This window comes from Tubulanus polymorphus, chromosome 5 (genome assembly GCF_964204645.1).
Source record: "Tubulanus polymorphus chromosome 5, tnTubPoly1.2, whole genome shotgun sequence".
NCBI lineage: Eukaryota > Metazoa > Nemertea > Palaeonemertea > Tubulaniformes > Tubulanidae > Tubulanus > Tubulanus polymorphus.
Window position 1 is genome coordinate 9,227,921 of NC_134029.1, and position 19,114 is coordinate 9,247,034.

The window sequence follows — 19,114 nt, forward strand, 5'->3', positions numbered from 1 at the left end:
AGTCTATTCAATCCCAATGTTATGATACCAATACTGAATATCGTGGATATTGCTTAGAAATCGTCTCCTTTGCGGTGGATTAAATTGAATTGAGAAAACAACAATTTCTAAACCATTTGGCGTGTAGTAGTGAGTCACTACCCTAGGAAAAATTCTGCACCGTGTGTCCGTGCCTTATTCCAAAGTCCGTGCCCGTATTTTCCAACGATGACTCATGCTACTGTTTACAACAACTGTGACATGGCAGTATGGTGCAATTACACGCAAACTCTGAAATTGAACGTGAAATGGGCTTTAGATATTGAATCTGATATGTTTTAGTGTAATACATCGATTCTAGAGGTAATCACGGAAGTAAAGCGTATCGATGTCTAGCGCGGCAAAGAGATGATTGTGAGGTTTTGATATTTGAAACTCAACTTTTTTGTCGACGTTAACGTTTTTGTGTACATTCTTTTTTTCTTGCTGACTGATTTTAATGTATGACGTGTTTACTCACTGTTAAAGATTGATTGACACCGAATATTCTTTAAGTGAAATGAGTTGAAATAGTGTTATAGCCTATTGTCATTGCTGTAAATCTATATTGTTTTATAATATTCATGAGTTTAGCACCCTTCGTGTAGAGTGTAGTTCGGATCCCCACCCACCTCTCATTCACGCCCCTTGGGCTTCACTATTAAAAGTTCAAGCACTACTACTAAATGAAATATTGTTGGATCTAATTAACTGTTAATTAGATCCTGTTGATGTTTAGACTAGTCTATAGGCCTAGTCGTTGTTACCGGTTCCCTACAACGTCTGACGCTAAAGTATCTTATAGAGGTTAACTCCTGTTAATTGCAATGCAACAACTGATTTTTAGTGTCAAATCAAACCTTCGTACTCAAATAAAGTGGATTACAAATTTACGCACAAACAATAGTTAACTTCCATCTCATTACAGAACAGTTAGTTTGAGGTAAGTTGACAGTGTTTTAAGGGGTGAAATAGACGCTCAAAGCCTCGTCCCTCAAAATGAGGGGCGAAAATTAACCTTATCCGAGCACTTTCGCCCTAGACGTTGTTTGGGGAACAATGGCTAGGTACTAGACTAACTAGTCTATAGTCCCTTTATTGATTTTTGCTGCAATGTTTTGCTTAATTTTTAGGTTAGCACTGCCCCGAACCACCTCTCATTCACGCCCTTGGGCTTCACTATCAAAAGTTCAAGCACTACCACTTTATGAAATATTGTTGGATCTAATTAACTGTTAATTAGATCCTGTTGATGTTCATACTAGTCTATGGTCCCTTTATTAAATTTTGCTGCAATGTTTTGCTTAATTATTTGGTTAGCCTAACTGCCCCGATTTAGGGCGTTAAATGGACGTGAGTTGAACCTATTTTATGCTAGTGGAAAAAGCCATCATCCCTCGGCAGGGATTCGAACCTGATGGCATCAATTCAGCCAAGGCACGAAACCCTGCCTCACTAAAAGACCTGGTGCACAGGTTTACCACATGAAAACTTGCGATCAGATTGCTCGTTGTAGGCCTAGGCCTATATCGTTGAGGTAAATTTCATGAAAGAACTATAGGCCTAAACGGGAAAACCCGGGCTAAAATGAAATGAAATGGGATATCTGATTGGCTAATAATGATATCATCTATTAAGCTGTGCACTCAGTGTAATATTAGTGTAGCAGAGTTTCGCACCGTGGCAATCTCGATGCTATCGGGTTCAAATCCCTGCCGGGGAGGATGGGAAAATGCCTGCATTAGGCTAAATTGCTTGAATTTGAACATTGTTATGCCTACAGACAAGTTATTTTTCTTGTAGGGCCACTACAAAATAAATCAAGTTATAGTAACAAATGGTAAATTCAAGAAATTTCTCAGAATTGAGGCTTTGTCTCTAATTCCAATTGAATAAAAAGATTCTGGCAAATTTGTAGGTGCAGAACTGGCATGAAATCAACTGTTCAACTAGGCTAGCCTACTTGCGATTCAACTATTATCATAATTTGTTATCAGATAAACCAAGCCTGACTGTATTTGATGATCAGCCTAGGGAATAGTGGGCCTACCGCTATACTAAGATTTATCTACCCGTTAGGCCTTACAAGAAAAAGGTTTTCAGGAAAAGTAAAGATTGTCAACTGGTGGCCATATTGAATTTTGATTTATCACAACATAAAACTAGATATGCGTAGATAGATTAAGGCTAATGGTGTTTTCGTTATTTTCCACTCTAACCTTTAGAAATGCTTACGGTGCTACTGAATTTCGTATCTTGAGGCTATAAACATGTTTTTTTCTGTTTATTTATTGCAGTGCTGGTATATATAGCGAAACAAAACTCGATTGATTTTAGTCGCATTTTTTGCGCGCGGTCGATAAAATGTCAGCGATGACGGCAGACAGATCGATGTACAACGACACAGATATACTGGATCTGTTATTCAGCAGCAACGACGGTATACTGAAACAAGAAATATCCGAAACACCTACGCAGAACATACCTAATGTAAGTTTATCGATAAACAATTTTATTGTTTCATTTTCATAAATTCTTCTTTCTAGAACTTGCTAGTGCCGGTATTCGGCATTGCCCACTACTGCAACTTTACTTTGTTCATCAATTCGCGTGGCCACGATCGATGATTGTATCCAAAAAGATATCTGTCAAAGTTTCTTCGTGAAACTCAACTGCATTCACATCATTTCAACAGTGCTATGTGTCACGCACGGATATACCAGTTGGTTTCCATTAACAAGTGACTGTCTGACTTATATTTCCTTGTGGTTTTTTCGCTTTATGGGTAAACCTGTTCAAACGTGCTTAATCTGGATCAGTTTAATCTGGATTTTAACCCCATTAGGATATCATCTATGATCCATCTATTCATAAATTTATATAAAGTATGTTTAATCCGAATAATTTCATTGTTCCAAAATGATCTGAATGAAGCGAGTTTGGCTGTATATATAGGCCTGTATTGATGCATTGTTTGAAATCATAATATTTATCATCCTTTTGATTACAGACCGACATGAATTTAGACGGTTTCTCTGATAATTTTTTGATGCCTTTGTTACAAGATGACACGTTATGTGAAACCGACGCGACGACCCTCTGGGGCTCGGGATTACAGTCGAATCTGTCAGAAGATCAAGCGGCTGTCATGTCTATATCATCTCAGGACTCGCCGGATAGCGGAATTCCTTCAGACGCGCCGATATCACCCACTGGTAAATTGCACTGATCAGTTTAATTTGTTAATCTAAACTCCTATAGTTTGTTGTACTGTAAACAGGACAAATTCCAAGCCAAATTAGGCTTTAAAAAATCACGTGATTAAATTGTATTGTTACTGGGAAATGAATTTGATCATAGGAAGTTCTAATGTTCTGGGCTATATGGCTTTTAAGAGACAAATCGAGGCAATGGTTTAGGATTTTATCCGAGCAGGTTTATGTTTATGTCGCATAAATACATGTAGCTCCCCGTATACCATATTAGAATAGACAGCCATATTGATATTGTTTTTTTAGCCCACTTGGGACTTAAGTCCCAGCGGGCTATTGTGTTCACTTTTCGTCCGTCCATCCGTAGACGGAATCTAGTTATTTTGGGAAGTTTTGAAGACGTTTCAAGGTAATGTCTTGATATTTGGTTTATACATGTATCTACCCTAGATACATCTTCAGCCCAAAAACTGGCCCTGTCAGATTCAAAATGGCCGACTGGCAGCCATTTTTGTTCCCTAAAATCAACACTTTTTACACATTTTTGAAGTTTTCGAGGGAAATTTTGAAGACGCTTTTATCAGTTACCTCGATCTTTCGTATATATTTGTTTCCCCCAAGGGCCCATCAGCTTAAGAAAAATTGGGTCAATGGACTCCAGATGGCCGTCCTGTGACCTTTTTTCTGCCCAAAAATGTCAATTTTGGTCTGAATTCCAAGTCCTGTAGCTTCCTAATGGTTTGCCATTTTTCATTGCATTGGGATACTGGCAAGGCTACTGAGGGAAGCGAGGATTCAGCGATAATTCGCCAGTGGCACTGGGTTACCGCGCTTCTATTTGTTCTTCATTTCAATAAACTTCGAGTTAACTTTCCTGATAAGTAAATCGATTTTCAGTGATATCAAAACCATATACTGAGTGAGAAAGGAAAATCTATATCTTTTCGATGATTCGTTTGATAATTTCCGGATTTAGAAGCCTTAAAATAATCAAATCAAATTTCATCGAAAATGAACTGATTTTCACGAGTAACCCAGTGTTTTGTTGCCCCATCTGGTGTTGCCGGTATCCCATTGCTCATGGGTATTCTTTGGAAAGGGATCTTTTATACCCGAGACAGGTATTTTTGGTAAGGCAATTATGACGCAATTGGTGGCCATCTTGGTGTCATCAGTACTCATTCGTAGGTGGAAAAAAGTTTTTCCACATTAGATTGATACTTAAGCATATTTTGACACCACAATCAATTGGAAAGTTGTAGCTCATGACATAGTTTATGATGTGGTGAGTTTCAAGGTCATTGGTTTTTGTATATGGCTACCAGGGGGCCTTGAACAATACAATTACTTAGTATATTTTGTAACCACAATCAATTGGAAAGTTGTAGCTCATGACATGGTCTATAATTGTGGTGAGTTTCAAGGACATAAGTTATTCTATATGGTCACTAGGGGGCGTTAAATAGTAGAATAACTTCCTATTTCCTTATCATATTGGTACCTAGGCATATTTTGTTACCATCATCAATTGCAAAGTTGTAGCTCATGACATAGTTTATGATGTGGTGAGTTTCAAGGTCATTGGTTTTTGTATATGGCTACCAGGGGGCCTTGAACAATACAATTACTTAGTATATTTTGTAACCACAATCAATTGGAAAGTTGTAGCTCATGACATGGTCTATAATTGTGGTGAGTTTCAAGGACATAAGTTATTCTATATGGTCGCTAGGGGGCGTTAAATAGTAGAATAACTTCCTATTTCCTTATCATATTGGTACCTAGGCATATTTTGTTACCATCATCAATTGCAAAGTTGTAGCTCATGACATGTTCTATGATTATGGTGAGTTTCAAGGTCATTGGGCTTTGCATATGGTCACCAGGGGGCATTGAATAGTAGCATAACTTAGTATTTCCATATCATATTGGTAACTAGGCATATGTTGTAACCACAATCAATTACAAAATTCTAGCTGCTGACATGTTCTATGTGGCGAGTTTCAAGGTCATTGGATTGAAATATTGAAATAATTAGATTGTTGAGCATCTGAAACCACTTCCCAAGTGGGCATGGTGTCCCTGGACCCCTAGTTTATGATTTATTGCAGAATAACCACTCACAACACAAATACGCTATCAAAATCCCCAGGAACTGTATCCCAAGCCCATCGGCGAGTGCCTGTGGGTAAACCCACTGTTAAAAATAAATCAATACTGTGTCAATAGAACCTGGGTTCAATCCACTTTTCAAAGGTTCGAATTTTAGTGGTTATATGCCAGCATAGAAGTTGAGTTTTTGGGATTTTTTAGACCAATAATCGCTTCCAAAATAGATCTGCAAAGCAGCGATTATGGATTTCTACCTAGCGCAGCATCATTGCAAATTTTAGAGAATTCATAGAAATGTAAAAATTCATTATTATCAGCGATTTGCACCTGATATGACTGACACATCTACGTTGACTTTTGAAATCAAAGGGTTAAACAGGCATTAAAGGACCACTCAATAAAAGTTCCTAACCGGCAATTTCAAATTTGTTGGAGTTGAAGCCAAGTAACATTTCAATGGCATTCGAACCCAATAGGATGATCAGCACTGTCTGACATGAAAACTGATCCTTATGTGATCAGTTTGCCGGTTGATGACGCACTTCCGATTTGGTTGACAGACGTTTAAGGTCGTTTTAAAGTCAGTTAGTCAGAGATTTCCTCAAATTCCGCATCAGAAATGGTGTCTTCAAGTTGGGATTGAATTTGGTTAAAAATAGTTGGTTAGTTTTTGCCTAGCCTCTTGAAAAAATGCTCTTCACGCCGTTTATGACATCACACATCACGTGTTGCTTATTTATTTATTTATTTATTCTTTATTCACGAATTAAATTACACTAGAAAATTACAACAAGATAATATAATAAAATAATGTAATTCAAGTCGATGGACACCAGGAGAAGTTACAAACTTATATCCATAAAACATGGCCCTGGCGCCCATAGAAATCAAACGCACGCACACACACACATGTACACAACCCTGCACCACAACACTCACGCATACGCACGCACGCACGCACGCACGCACGCACGCACACATCCATAATGACAAGTTAAGTTCAGATCGACCTACTTTTATTTTATGGTTATCTAAGTGCAAGGCAAACATTGGTGGGGTTCCTTTGGCCCTCCGAATATATAGGACCAAAAGGGGTATTTTATACCATTTGGATTTATTTTTGCTTAGAAAATCTATTCAAATACTTTTTGGCGGGCACATTCAAATTCTGAAGGGTAGGACTAGTCCAACCCCTAAATCCACTTGCATTCAGTCTCAACGTTAAAAACCTTCACCGGCCTCCTACTCAATTTTTTGAATAAATGTAAAACTTATGGCAGAATTTATGGTTGATTTCTCGATTTTTGAATCCCAAAGAATAATTTTTGAATTACGCAGTAGGATGACACTTGAATAGCCGGTATTCAAATTTTCCAATCAATGTGGGAGGTGTCTGGGTCTACATGCGTTTCACAAATGAACGTCCTCTTTTAAAGTTTCTTTCTAGTTTATATTTTTGCATCTGAAAAAAATAAAATAAGTTGCAAAGGCTCTAAATTGTACTAAACCTACTAAATGAATGAATTGATTTGAATCGGCATTTGTCGTTGGATACTAAGCTGGTGATAGGTTTTTGATTACCGGTAGGGCCTATATCATCATTCTGCCGAGTCCAAGGTTTCGTCATTGGTTCCGACAAATGATTAACATCAACAATATGTTTAAAATGTAATTATGATTCAATGCGCCCATTATGAATATACCTTTTTATCTTATCTATGCCAAGATAATAAGAGTTCCTAGGTTTTCAGTGTAGTTGCTCGAACGACGGAATTTTCAGATGACGCGACAGACATTTGACCCTAAGAATAAGTTAGTAAAATGATTCAGTAGATTCAACCTAGGAGTAGCTCTATAGAGAATGTTTTATAGTCCTGAACAATTAAACTGATATTGATACTGCCGAATGGTCAGAAAAAGCTTGATTATAATCTCACAGTAATACAGACTCGACTACTTTTGAGAATGACCCTAGCACAGTCTTCAGTTATAAACATATGCAGAAAAGGGACTTCAACTTATGCAGCGAGTAAAGCATATCTTTTTTGACTGAAAAATTTACCTTGACCATTACACGCCACGTCGACTTGTGCGTGGGCAAATGTGGTGGTAGTTCTCAGGTTTTGCCCCATAGATTTAAATAAGAAACCGCTAATGCTGCTTCTCTTGTTTTACCCCATAAAATTAAACATTCAAGAAACCACTGATACTGCTTCTCTGGTTTTGCCCCATAAATTCAAACAAGTTACCGCTGATACTGCTGTGAGTATTTAGGAAATAATTCCAAATTGAAGTTCGCATTTTAACTGTTTTTAGGCTCGGAAGAGGCTGTTCTCTACGAAGCTGCTCAAATCACGAGTGGCCAAACCATCTTAAACACCGGCGGCAATAACGAACAGATCGGATTAGCAAATCAACACGATTTACTGAACGATGAAGAATTCAACTTTGCGACTATCGATCCAAACATTCTACAGCAGGGCGAAGATCTCGTAACCAACCTCGGTTTAGATTCATCAGATATTTCCATCGACATGGGTATGTAGAAAGGAAATGCATATTCTTCGATACGTCATACGTCAGAGTGGCATCCTCTGACCATATATCCGTGTTCTCCACAAGAGGTTTATAAAAGGGCACCCACCCCTGTCAACTTTATAAGTCAACGAAGTGTGGGGTAGGTATACTGGAGTTGGCTCGTCCAGTGTCCATCCATGGACAAGATATCGTCCAGAGATCTCCTAAACTACTGGCTCTCTTCTTTACACAGATGCTTGTTTGGATATGTAGTCGTGCCCCTGCATTTTATTTTGTGGTTGGATGCAAGATGGCTTACTGGTGGCCATATTTGTTTTCTTGGGTGCTTATTTACATGAAAAAGATGATGTCAGATAAACTTCTAATTGAATCAGATTTGATACCGAAGATGTGTTGCAGATATATAGTTGGTGAAATGATAAAGCCCTTGCCCATGTTCTCATCGTATATATCAATGCTTACAATGACTACTGCTTTGGAGAGAAGTGAGTTGATCTGATAGATAGTGGAATCAAATTGCATCAAATTACAAAATTTTCTCTATTTTTGAGAAGCTTTAGCTACTTGAGCAGCCACAATCATTAGTTTTCGAGGACTGCATTCATTGTTAAGTGCATAAAAGTTATACACTAAACTATGAATGTAGCCCTTCTGAAATCCTAGCGTATGGAGAACACTGATGTATGTCCAAATATAGTAGACTCTGCTTTCTTAACCGAGGATGCTATTTACCCCCTAACCGTCTCAAGCTATGAATCATTTATGGAAAATCATTTGTTGTTGTCTTGGCACATTGACTACTTTTCGAAAGCTAATGCATTTGAGTAACCAGGCGGTCGATTTTTCTATAATGTTAATTTTGTTTCAAATATTTCAGGTATGCCTTACAACAGCTCTGAGACGGGAAATGACAGCATTCGTTCTAATACAACAATGACTACAATGACTTGTCCAACGACACGAAAAGTGCAAGTGATCAGAATCGACAACACTTCACTTCCGTACACCGTCAAAGATGTACATAGACTTTATGAAAGCCCTGAGAACACAAAGGTACACGCAAGGAGTACCTGCTACTCAGCCAAATTGTGCTCTAAGCTTGGATATACTTGAATGAATATTTTAAAAGTTCATTTTCAATTAAATTGATCTAGATTTTTATGTTCCACATGGAAAAACTAGGCTGATTATGCATCTTCATAAACTCTTCATAAAAAGTGAACAATTGTTCAAATCAATAGAAGTTCTAAGTGGGTGTAATTTTACTACCAGTATAGTGTATTGATTTGAGTTTCATAGTACTATAGTTTAGGGCATTTTCGTTCAATTGTGGCTTCATGGTTAAAAACTTAGATATAATGTTTTTCAAGTTTCCTGAGTTGAAACTCACAGATGAAGAAAAGTCGCTGTTAGAAAAAGAAGGCGTTACATTACCGACTGATGTACCATTGACGAAAGAAGAAGAGCGTGTACTTAAAGGTGTTCGTCGAAAGATTCGAAATAAGGTACAAGTTGTTTCCATCGTCTGAGCTTTTCCATTATCATAGCACGTAGACTAGTGGTCAGAGGACTTAAAAGTTATTTCAATTGTCCACCATCTTGGAACTTGTTCTTTGCACCCTAGGCCTGCCAGTAATAATAATAATAATAATAATAATAATATATTTTCTTATATAGTGTATATCTATAAAATAATGGATGCGCTTCACAATATAAAACACAGTACAAAGAAATTGTTAAAATTACCAAGTATACATGCATAATAAAACAATACAGAGTAGGTTTTGAGAGTAGGTTTGGAATATCTTAAGATTATGTTTAGAAATATCAACGGATGCACTTTCTCTCAATATATATTCCTTGTATAATTGCATGGATGCTTATAATTTCATATGCTTAGATTTCTGCAAAAGAAAGTCGCAAAAGGAAACAAGGATATGTGGAAGGCTTGGAAAACCGGGTGAAACACTGTACACAGCAAAACCAGAGTTTACAGAAAAAAGTGAAAGTACTTGAAGTCCAGAACAGGTAGGCCTTATTTTCAAATTAAAAGTTGCTTACACAATTCATAACTGTTCCAGGACTTCAAATGGTTCCCGATTTTGCGTAGTGCCAAATCAACAAAGTCAAAGCCACTGAAAGCTGCCGTGTAAAAATGGTTATATGCCATTAAACAATAGTGACAAATGTCACCTCTGGTCTTCAACGACCATCTCATACATTTCCATCTTGTGTTTTTTGAGTTTGTGGGTATACAGTACGATTGGCGATGATTGTTAGGGTTAAGTTGTTTAAGTAAGGGATTAAGATAGTGGCCTCTTCATCAAGTTGTTTACGCATATTTCTTTCATTATTTCAGTTCATTGTTGAATCAACTGCGTCGACTTCAAGCTCTAATAACGGGCAGCAGTAAACCTGTACAAGCCAGTACTTGCGTCATGGTGCTCATGCTGTCATTTGCATTGTTCATATTTCCTAATTGGAAACCAACCCAAATTCAGAATATGCCGACCATCACAAAGAATTTACCTTTAGCGGGTAAGTATCAGATGTAAGATGATCTTGCATCAGTTCCTCAGTCAGGGGGATCTAGGATTAAGCTTTGTACCTGAAAATTGGAGTGGGCACTTGATTTGAAAAGAGCAGATGATTTGATGATGCAAAGGCTGCAAGTGTGAAACATTGGCAGGGGTTCTGGTGACCCTCTTACAGAAGATAGTACAAAAAGAGACGTTTCTGGTCCTCATCAGTGCCTATTTGGATTTATTTTGGGTCTGTTTAAAATTTTCTTCACTGGAAAAATTTTTCAAGACATTTTTGGAAGGCACATTCGAATTTTTAAAGGGGGTCAGCCGGTTCACTCCCTTAAATCTGTTTTATATGTGATAAGTAGTGATAACATATTTATGTTAAAACCCTTCCAATTTGTGTAACACTGCTATGCGGTGTAAATTTACCCTAGTAAACGTGCTGTGTATCCATATAGTTGTTTATTAGTCAAAATCTCTATTTCAAAAACTCTCCATCAATATAGGGTGGGGAAAAAAGCACTCAAGCTATTTGAACTATGGATCTTTTGAACAATAATAAGAGACAGATCCCAGATCTTATGCCCTGAATGGTGCTTACCGGATGTAGGGATGATAAAAGTGTTAATAAATTATTTCTTACATATAGGCAGATCAAGAAGTCTATTGCAAAATGGCGTAACAGACTTAGACGAGCCATACAGTCTGTCAATAAAACCCGGTCCACCGTGGGAAACACCGCCTAAAACGCCTGCTATAAACCTGCCAGTTATCGACGAACAAATAAAGACAATCGACAAATCGGCGACCGTAAGTGGATCTTTGTACGTAGCTAAAGATCAAACGATTGCCAGTGAATCGATAAAAGAGAAATCTCTAAATGACGCGGCAGCGGCTGCGAATCGTTCAAATATGGACAGCGCTCGAACGGCCAACGACATCACGGGACCAAAAACCGATGCTGGCACCGGCGAAAATTCGTCGGACCTCGACGATAATGTTATTTTTGACGAAGACGAAACGGATGAAGATTTTCCCGATGAAGAATTGTTCAGACATTTAGCGAATAAGATTTTCGGTAAACCCGCGAGTGAGAACACGGTCAGTGAGTTATAAGCTCAGTTTAGGACACATCGTTCTGAGTTGGGTTTAGTACTGAGTTAAGTGTCTAATATGAAGCTTTTGCTCAAGGTTGTTATCTGTTGCAATGCAATGTGCTATACCAGTTGTCAGATATATTAGCTGATCCTTCTTCTTGTTTACTACTGATATTTCCACTGTGGCATTTGACAATAGATTCAATTACAGTCTACCTCGGATGTAACGTCGTTGGATTTACCATAGATTCACTTATATCGTATTATTTCCCAGGTCCCGATTTTTTCCTTCTATTAGGCCTCGAATGTACAGTATTTTTTATAATGTAGATCGCTTATATCTTATAAATTATTTGGTCCCAATTAGTCAAATCAACTTAATTATCCTCGGATATAACGTATCGCAAAAATTAAAAAATGAGAACAAATACAACTGATAAAAACGAAAGTGTTAATACAGTGCAATAGCCCTACTACTGTATATACGAACACGTGCCATGTCTGACTTATCAATAATTTCCATGACAGCACTTGCATACGCGTGGTTTAAAGCAGCACGATGCCTTCTAAAAGAAAGGTGATTAGTTATCAAGCGAAGTATGATATTATTTAAGGAGGCAAATAATAATTATTTCTTCTCCGATTATTCTACACATTGAAGTCTTTTTATGCACACCATAGGCTTGCATGATTTTAAATTACATTCGGCTATAACAAAGTTTATACAGTATATACGTATACCGTATTTCGGTTATAACATAGAAATTATCTGGTCCCGACTGCTATGTTACATCCGAGGTAGACTGTACCAAGATGCAGTGGAAATGGATGTTAGTTTTACTCCCAGTGCCATGAAAGAAAGTCCTAAAGGTCACTTGAATAACGTAATAGTTCCAACTACGTATGAGGATCCTTCTCAATTGTATACAGATACACAGGTTCTATCAGTTTATTGAACTTTGCTGAAACAAACCGAAGTGTTTGATTATCTTGAGCGTCATCTGATCTGACTCTGGATATATTTTGAAACTCTGTATCCATTTTCACGGTTGTGAATAAGATTGTGCTCTGGAGAATGAACTCATTTCAATTGTATGTAATAGACCTGAACAACAATCGTGGATGTAACAAGAGGCTACTTAATTTTGAATATTTGTGTTTCCATAAATACAATATGTCAAAACAGCCAAAATACTCAAAAAACTAATGTTATTTCCATATTTTAAATGTTAAAATTTTGTCTACCGAATTTGAGCATCATTTTAGACAAAAACTCGAGTACTACGCTGAGAATATTTATATACGGATAGGTTAGGTAGCTTGCTTATGGTATGTTTATTGCACAAAGATAATGTCCATGTACATACAACGAAACCAGCAAATGAACAGCTATTTGATATCATTAATGTTTATTGTTTTGGTGTAAAACCAGTGAGAGGATTTTCACCAATTTGATAGATGTATAGAATATGCAAAGGATATTTTGTTTTCGCTGTCAAATTTCTATGTAAAAGAGCGTTCAAAAAGCAGGTTCTTTTCACTAACCACAAGTCAACAAATTGAAATGTTTGGTACATGTTTGTTTATCTGATATCTTGGTTATAGGGGTTAGTTTTCCATTTCACAAGTATCAAAACCCACTTTCCAAACCCCTCTATTTATGATATCAGCTTTTCGGGTGTTTACAGCCTATAAAAGATGCCAAGCAACTTTTTAGGTACAATTTTAACCTTGCCATGCACCACTTCCTAGTCAATGTTAATGATACATATGTTTTAGCAGAAAAATTATTTATTCACCATTAATGTATATTTTTTGTACATAAACTTCTCACACTTAAAGCGTTTACATGTATATAGTAAAAACTATAAAATCAAGAAAATTATGAAATATATGATAATATGAAAGAACATCTGGAGTTATGTTTGTTTAATTTTGTCGTATGAATCTTGTCGAAAAATGCATTGCAGGCCTGTCAATGTGAATTCCTATGAAATTTGGTGGCAATATGGGTCTGGTGGTAAATAGCCTCTCCAACGACTTGGCATGTTGAATGCAAGGAAATGGTGTAATGGCAATTAAATATTTGGAAGATGATGTTACATCTGGCAGGGATTTGGCGAGATGAAATCATGAGACTCGGCCATGGAATGAGACCCTGTCTGGTTAACCTGAGTGTAGTTACCTGAAACTTGGTGGGTTTATGGATGAATCGATATCCCTGAAACTTGGTGGGTATATAGGTTAATCAATTTCCTTGAAACTTGGTGGGTTAATGGATTGACATCTCTGTCCGAGACTTAGTGGGTTGTATCAGACCTTATAACATTACACAATGGCCACCTCGGCTTGGAATGATCACGCACTGACTTCTAGTGCCCTAATGTGGGCGAATCAAATGATTTGGAATAATACCATGCAAGTATAGGCCTATACATTGTATCCGCCTACATTAGGGGTTAGATGGTTCCTAGTAGTTTGAATAAATAACTGAGAAATAATTTCACTTCCCAATGCCTAGTGGACTAACTAGACTAACTGGATTTTTTAGAGGGAGGGCAAGAATTAATAAAAGCGGAACTATGCTATATATATACTTGGCGCTGTATCTGCCAAGTGAGCATTTCTAAATCCTTGAAATTGTTGAATGTTCTTAGTCTACATTTTTTAAATTTGAAGTTTGGGGAGGGCTTTCTCTAGATCTAGATCTTATAAGGCAAAATGTTTATGAAATTTCTGGATAATGAAAAAAAAAATCCAATACTAAAAAAATGGGGGTTGTCTGCACCTCGACTCCCTCTGGCGACGTGCATGACTACAAGTCGATATTTTGTTTCCAGGTCAAGTGAGAAATAGATAATGGGAAACGCATTGTCCCAGCCCTTCAGACGATCTATCCATGCAAGGCCTGCAGCATCCGAAGTGTTAAGCTGCCATCTGAAATCTCGAAACTATCCACATTGGACATCTTTCTGTGTACGATATAACAAAGTTCAAAATGATCAGTTTGGATTATCACATTTCAACTGGAGTGTAGATGAACACAATTATCACATACTCAGGACTGGATGTTTCCCATATGTAAAATATCATTGTAGTAAACGGCCTGTACAGGACCTTTACTGGGAGGACAAGTTCTACAGCATTTTGAAAGTCATCAATTTAGGTAGGGCGACATAATCCAAGTATAGTCATTTAGATACCTTTTGGGATCAATGTCAAGGGCGGATAATAAAGGGTGGCGAATAACTAAAAATTGTTTTGACAATGAACTTAAGTTTTGTAATCAGGAATTCAAAATTTGAGGGCAGTAGCAGATCGTCAAATGGGGTAATCAAGGGTTGACTAACACCTCTTTCAGTAACTTTTCTTCATAACTACTACACATGAACATGTATTCTATGAAATTATGATAAATTTAGGATAAGTTTACCAAGAACTAAATAATACTCTGTAATGGTTTGCAAAATATCGAGTTCTTTGTCTTATAGAGGCCTTATATAAACTTATCAGCCACTTCTTGCTATGTACATACGGAAATATCTAACATCGCGTACGAGGGGAGGGGGATCAGCAACATTTTGCATTCAGACGGCTCTTGAAACTTCAACCATTCAGACGGCTCTTAGGAACTTCAATCAAGATAAGCGGATTGTATTGTCTTAATTTGTAATTTAATTTCAGGCCTACCAACACTAACCTATGGAATTGCATTATATATGCTAGTTCGTTTTCATGAAGACATACACACATCAAAAGGAACTGTGCGGATTTATTTTCTAAATGAAGAGGAAAAAAATGCTATACATTAGACATGGTGTGGATATATCATAATAGAAATTATCGGTTAATGACTACTGCGTTAGTTAGAAACAAAGTAAAGAGCAAACAAATGAAAATTTATAAATACAATATGATTACTGTAAATATGTCTTTTTATTGAATTTATGCATTATTTAGTAGTACAATAAAACATTTTGCATTATATATCCTTATTTTTTTCTCATTTTTTTTTCAATTAAGATCACTCATAAAATACAAGTCAAACATGATTCCTGACTTATATGTATTAGTGCAGGTATCATATTGCTGCCTGGACCCACCTTCCAATTGTTGATCAACCAGGCTTCAAAGTGATACCAATAAATGAAGACCTCTATTGATTTTTTTGTGCCTACAAGCATCTACAATCTAATCCTGTCATAACACCATCATTTTTTAAGCTAGTGCTCAAGTAATGGTAACGTTGAATTTTAGAGAACAATTAATGCTGTGTACCAAACTTAAACAATATTCTTAATGACGTCATCTTTTTTGGTCCCAATGGCTGTGAGTTATAACAGTCTTGGACTGTATTATTGAAGCCATACCATGACCAATGCTGCCCGAGTAGAGTAAAAACATTACTCCTATGCTTGAGTAAAGAAATAGATTTCTACTGAATTCAAGTGATGAAATTATTATATATTTTGACATAATGTTTAATTTCACCAATTCAACACACCAGTAGATGGCGTTACTATCTATATAATTGCATACATAGATTCTATATAAATTTCCAATCTATTGGTCAAACATTCCACCATTTCTACGGAAACCAATATTTTCAGTCAGCGTGGCTGGCCACTAACAAATGATCATTTCCACTAACTCCAGGCGTTGAGCTTTGGGAATACATTGGAACCTCACTGTGATCATGGTTGTAGGTAAAAATGCCCTGGGTAAAAATCCCCTAGGTAAAAAATCGCCTCGGTAAAAATCCCCAAATATTCTCAAATATTATCAAGGTAAAAATCCCTACTTGGTGCATCCTCGCATGCCAGGGGTCCGGTATCACTCCCGAACTTGCTTCCACCAGCCCCCTGGCCTCAGGAAGCGTGATTTCATTACTGGTGCTGTTGCGCATGACGACATACATCGATTTGCGAAATACTTCCTTGTTCGGTAAAACGTTCGCTGATTGGTCCATTTAACGGGAAAACCAACAGAAGCCCAATGTCGTTTGTTACAAGCCCTGTGATTGGTACGACTGGATTCTGGTCGGCTAGTAACCACTCCGACTCGTGAGGACAAGGGGTTCGGGGAACAGCTTTAGCGTAGTGGGTTCGAATCCCTTGACGGGTGAAGATGCACTTGGTGATTTTCAAGAACATTTCAAAGCAAAATATTTCTCCAATTTTGTTCATTTGCGATGAGACTGAAATTTGTTTGAACTGCGCAATGGAATCTTTCGTTGGGATAAATTCTTTATGTAAACTCTTAGAATAAAATAAATTGTTAGAATTAATAAGAATAATGAACTTTTTATTTGTAATATCTTAAAAATATTTGAACTGGAATATTTTTATACTGTAAACTCTTGTTGACTTGTAGTATATTTGAGCAGTGCAATGCCATGAATTATAAGCAATAATGGACTTTTAATTCTAGAGATTTTAGATTCAAGCTAGTGTAATATATAAGTGCGATGAACCCTTTCATTAAGCTGTGTGATAACTTTAAGAACTAATTTAGTATTAATGGGCTGGTAATTTGTAGTATGTTTTAATTCAAGTATATACTACCGGTATAGTTTGTATACTCATGATATCCTTATGATGTTCCACATACGAATTAATTGACCTTATGATTGTATCTACTTACACTACATTCAGGAAGGGGATGTGACGAACTAGGACACAATGTTGATTCAATATAACAAACCTAGAATTTCATCCTAAATATCAGCAAGAAAATTCAATTGTATAATGAAGCATGCGTAATGATGAACAGATTCCCTGAAATTCGCTGTAACGAGGTTCCACTGTAGAGCCTATTCTGTGACCAGTCTGGAGTTGTTACCAAATTATGTGAATTTTTGTCTGCGCGCATGAACTACTAAAAACACAGTTAAATCTCTACCGATATTCAGATTCTTATTGTTTTCGTTAACTTGCAGTTACAATACAAGTTGTGACTGATTAAATTCTACAGGGGACAACCAAATTTGGGAATACGCAAGGATTTCATCATAAGATAAATGTGACTTGGTTTCCCTGTGTCCCTGGCAGACCAGCCGTTAACTAAATCAACCAGTCCAGTCGGCAAAACCATTGTTCCCAACTTCATCTTATCTTCAGGTTACAATATATCAGCAATTTCATTGCAAGAATAAAAACATTTATATACAACAATATACATGCTAACAATCTTAAAGATAATGTGAGATTATTATTCCAATGGATCTAATCCTGGCAAGACAAAAAGCCCTGTAAAACAAAAGTCCTGTATTACTGTGGCAAGAAGAAATTCTATCTTTGTTGAATATGTCACTACAAATGCAATAGAAGGCCCGATCATCATAAACCAATCGGTGCAAATAGACATGATTAACTTATTTGGTCAATGACATTTACCGGTAAGCAAGTATAGATTATATAACATAAGGGTGCCTTTTTATCTGTATGCACCCATTCAACTATAGAAGGGTTCCATACTAAGTCTTGGTAGATAAAAGAAGAAATCCCTGCAATCGATATAACTACACTGCAATTAGAAGAGTCATTGTTTCAATTCATCTTTACTCTTAGGAAATATAACTTTGGTTTTATTCTAATTGCATTCTATTCTATTTTACTTTTTTGCTACATATATAGTCATAAAAGAAAAGTTTAATAGAAATAAAATCTACTTCTTTTAAAAATACACCATACATCTGAGTGAGGGATAATGCGACATCCGGGCCAGTGCCATAGTTGAAAGTAAAAAAGTTGCCAAGTAAAAATAAGTTCATTACCAATAACTTCAGCCTTGAGTCAAATATTAACCATGAACTAAGGAACTGGCTCCAGAGTTTCATAAAAACAAATCCATCAACATTACAGATTCCAGAGCTTACGATCCTCCATAAAATTTCGTGTTTATCAAGAATAGCATGAGATTGACGTTAACACGCACTCTGTTGAAAAGCTTCGTCACAGCAACACCTTCATATTGCAACTGCAGCAAATCCTGCAAAAAAGAGGAGAGATATAGTATTTTCTTATCAACTCTGATGTTGAACATCATTCATTCAAAGTATTATCAGTGGGTTAGAGGTTTCTTTTTCCCTTTTGATTGGGAAGAGGCCATCGATCTAGAACCACTTCCACCAAGATTCAAACACATGAAACCTGCATATATGAGCCCAGTACTGTATATCTTTAAAGACCAATGAAGAAGGATGTTTTCAGTAACATAACTTTCAGTTAGTTAACAAGAACAAGGACTTAGTAAGAATTTAATCAATTTATCCAAGAAAGCACCATATTCTTTTAGGTGAATAGCCACACTCTGACATGGAGAATAGATAAAGTTTAAAACCCACTATAGATGGTACAAAGAATAAAAGCAAATTTTATCTATCAAAAATTCTAAATATCAAAAGACATGATTTTCATATTTAATTTTTGACAAATGAAATTCACTTTCAGTCTTTTAAAGATTGTACCATATAAAGCGGGTTTGTTTCTTCTTTTAATAATACTGAATCAAGAAGAGAGAGCAAATGATATCATCTTCAGGAGCTGAGAGTACATAGACAAGGTCTCTGGTACAGTACGAGGTTTATCCAAATTCTTGAAAGAAGAAA

At 36.7% G+C, this 19,114-nt stretch overlaps 2 protein-coding genes across 5 annotated transcripts in view; one reads left to right on the forward strand and one right to left on the reverse strand.

Moving 5' to 3' along the window:
- The first annotated feature begins 231 nt into the window (after window positions 1-231).
- LOC141905731 (uncharacterized) lies at window positions 232-13,397 on the forward strand. 2 transcript variants are annotated; one of them, XM_074794725.1, is made up of 9 exons: window positions 232-342; window positions 2,316-2,508; window positions 3,029-3,233; window positions 7,659-7,880; window positions 8,758-8,933; window positions 9,251-9,385; window positions 9,781-9,908; window positions 10,240-10,418; window positions 11,058-13,397. In XM_074794725.1, exons 2-9 carry the CDS (start codon window positions 2,383-2,385, stop codon window positions 11,522-11,524), a joined length of 1,638 nt encoding a protein of 545 aa, XP_074650826.1. In that variant the 5' UTR covers window positions 232-342; window positions 2,316-2,382; the 3' UTR covers window positions 11,525-13,397. The 2 variants fall into 2 exon arrangements, with proteins under 2 accessions (XP_074650826.1, XP_074650827.1); XM_074794726.1 differs by lacking the exon at window positions 232-342 and adding an exon at window positions 348-398.
- Window positions 13,398-15,430: 2,033 nt separating this feature from the next.
- Window positions 15,431-19,114, reverse strand: part of LOC141905730 (ras GTPase-activating-like protein IQGAP1) — a 72,964-nt gene continuing 69,280 nt past the window's right edge. For all 3 annotated transcript variants that reach the window (XM_074794722.1, XM_074794721.1, XM_074794724.1), the window contains exon 39: window positions 15,431-18,495. In XM_074794722.1, the coding sequence (XP_074650823.1) occupies window positions 18,379-18,495 (117 nt within the window). In that variant the 3' untranslated portion in view covers window positions 15,431-18,378. The remainder of the gene's footprint in view (window positions 18,496-19,114) is intronic.

Coding starts and splice junctions, on each gene's coding strand:
- LOC141905731 (XM_074794725.1), top strand. CDS start 2,383: ATGTCAGCGATGACGGCAGACAGATCGATGTACAACGACACAGATATA. Junction 3,234..7,658: donor CGCGCCGATATCACCCACTG/GTAAATTGCACT, acceptor AACTGTTTTTAG/GCTCGGAAGAGGCTGTTCTC. Junction 9,386..9,780: donor GTCGAAAGATTCGAAATAAG/GTACAAGTTGTT, acceptor TCATATGCTTAG/ATTTCTGCAAAAGAAAGTCG.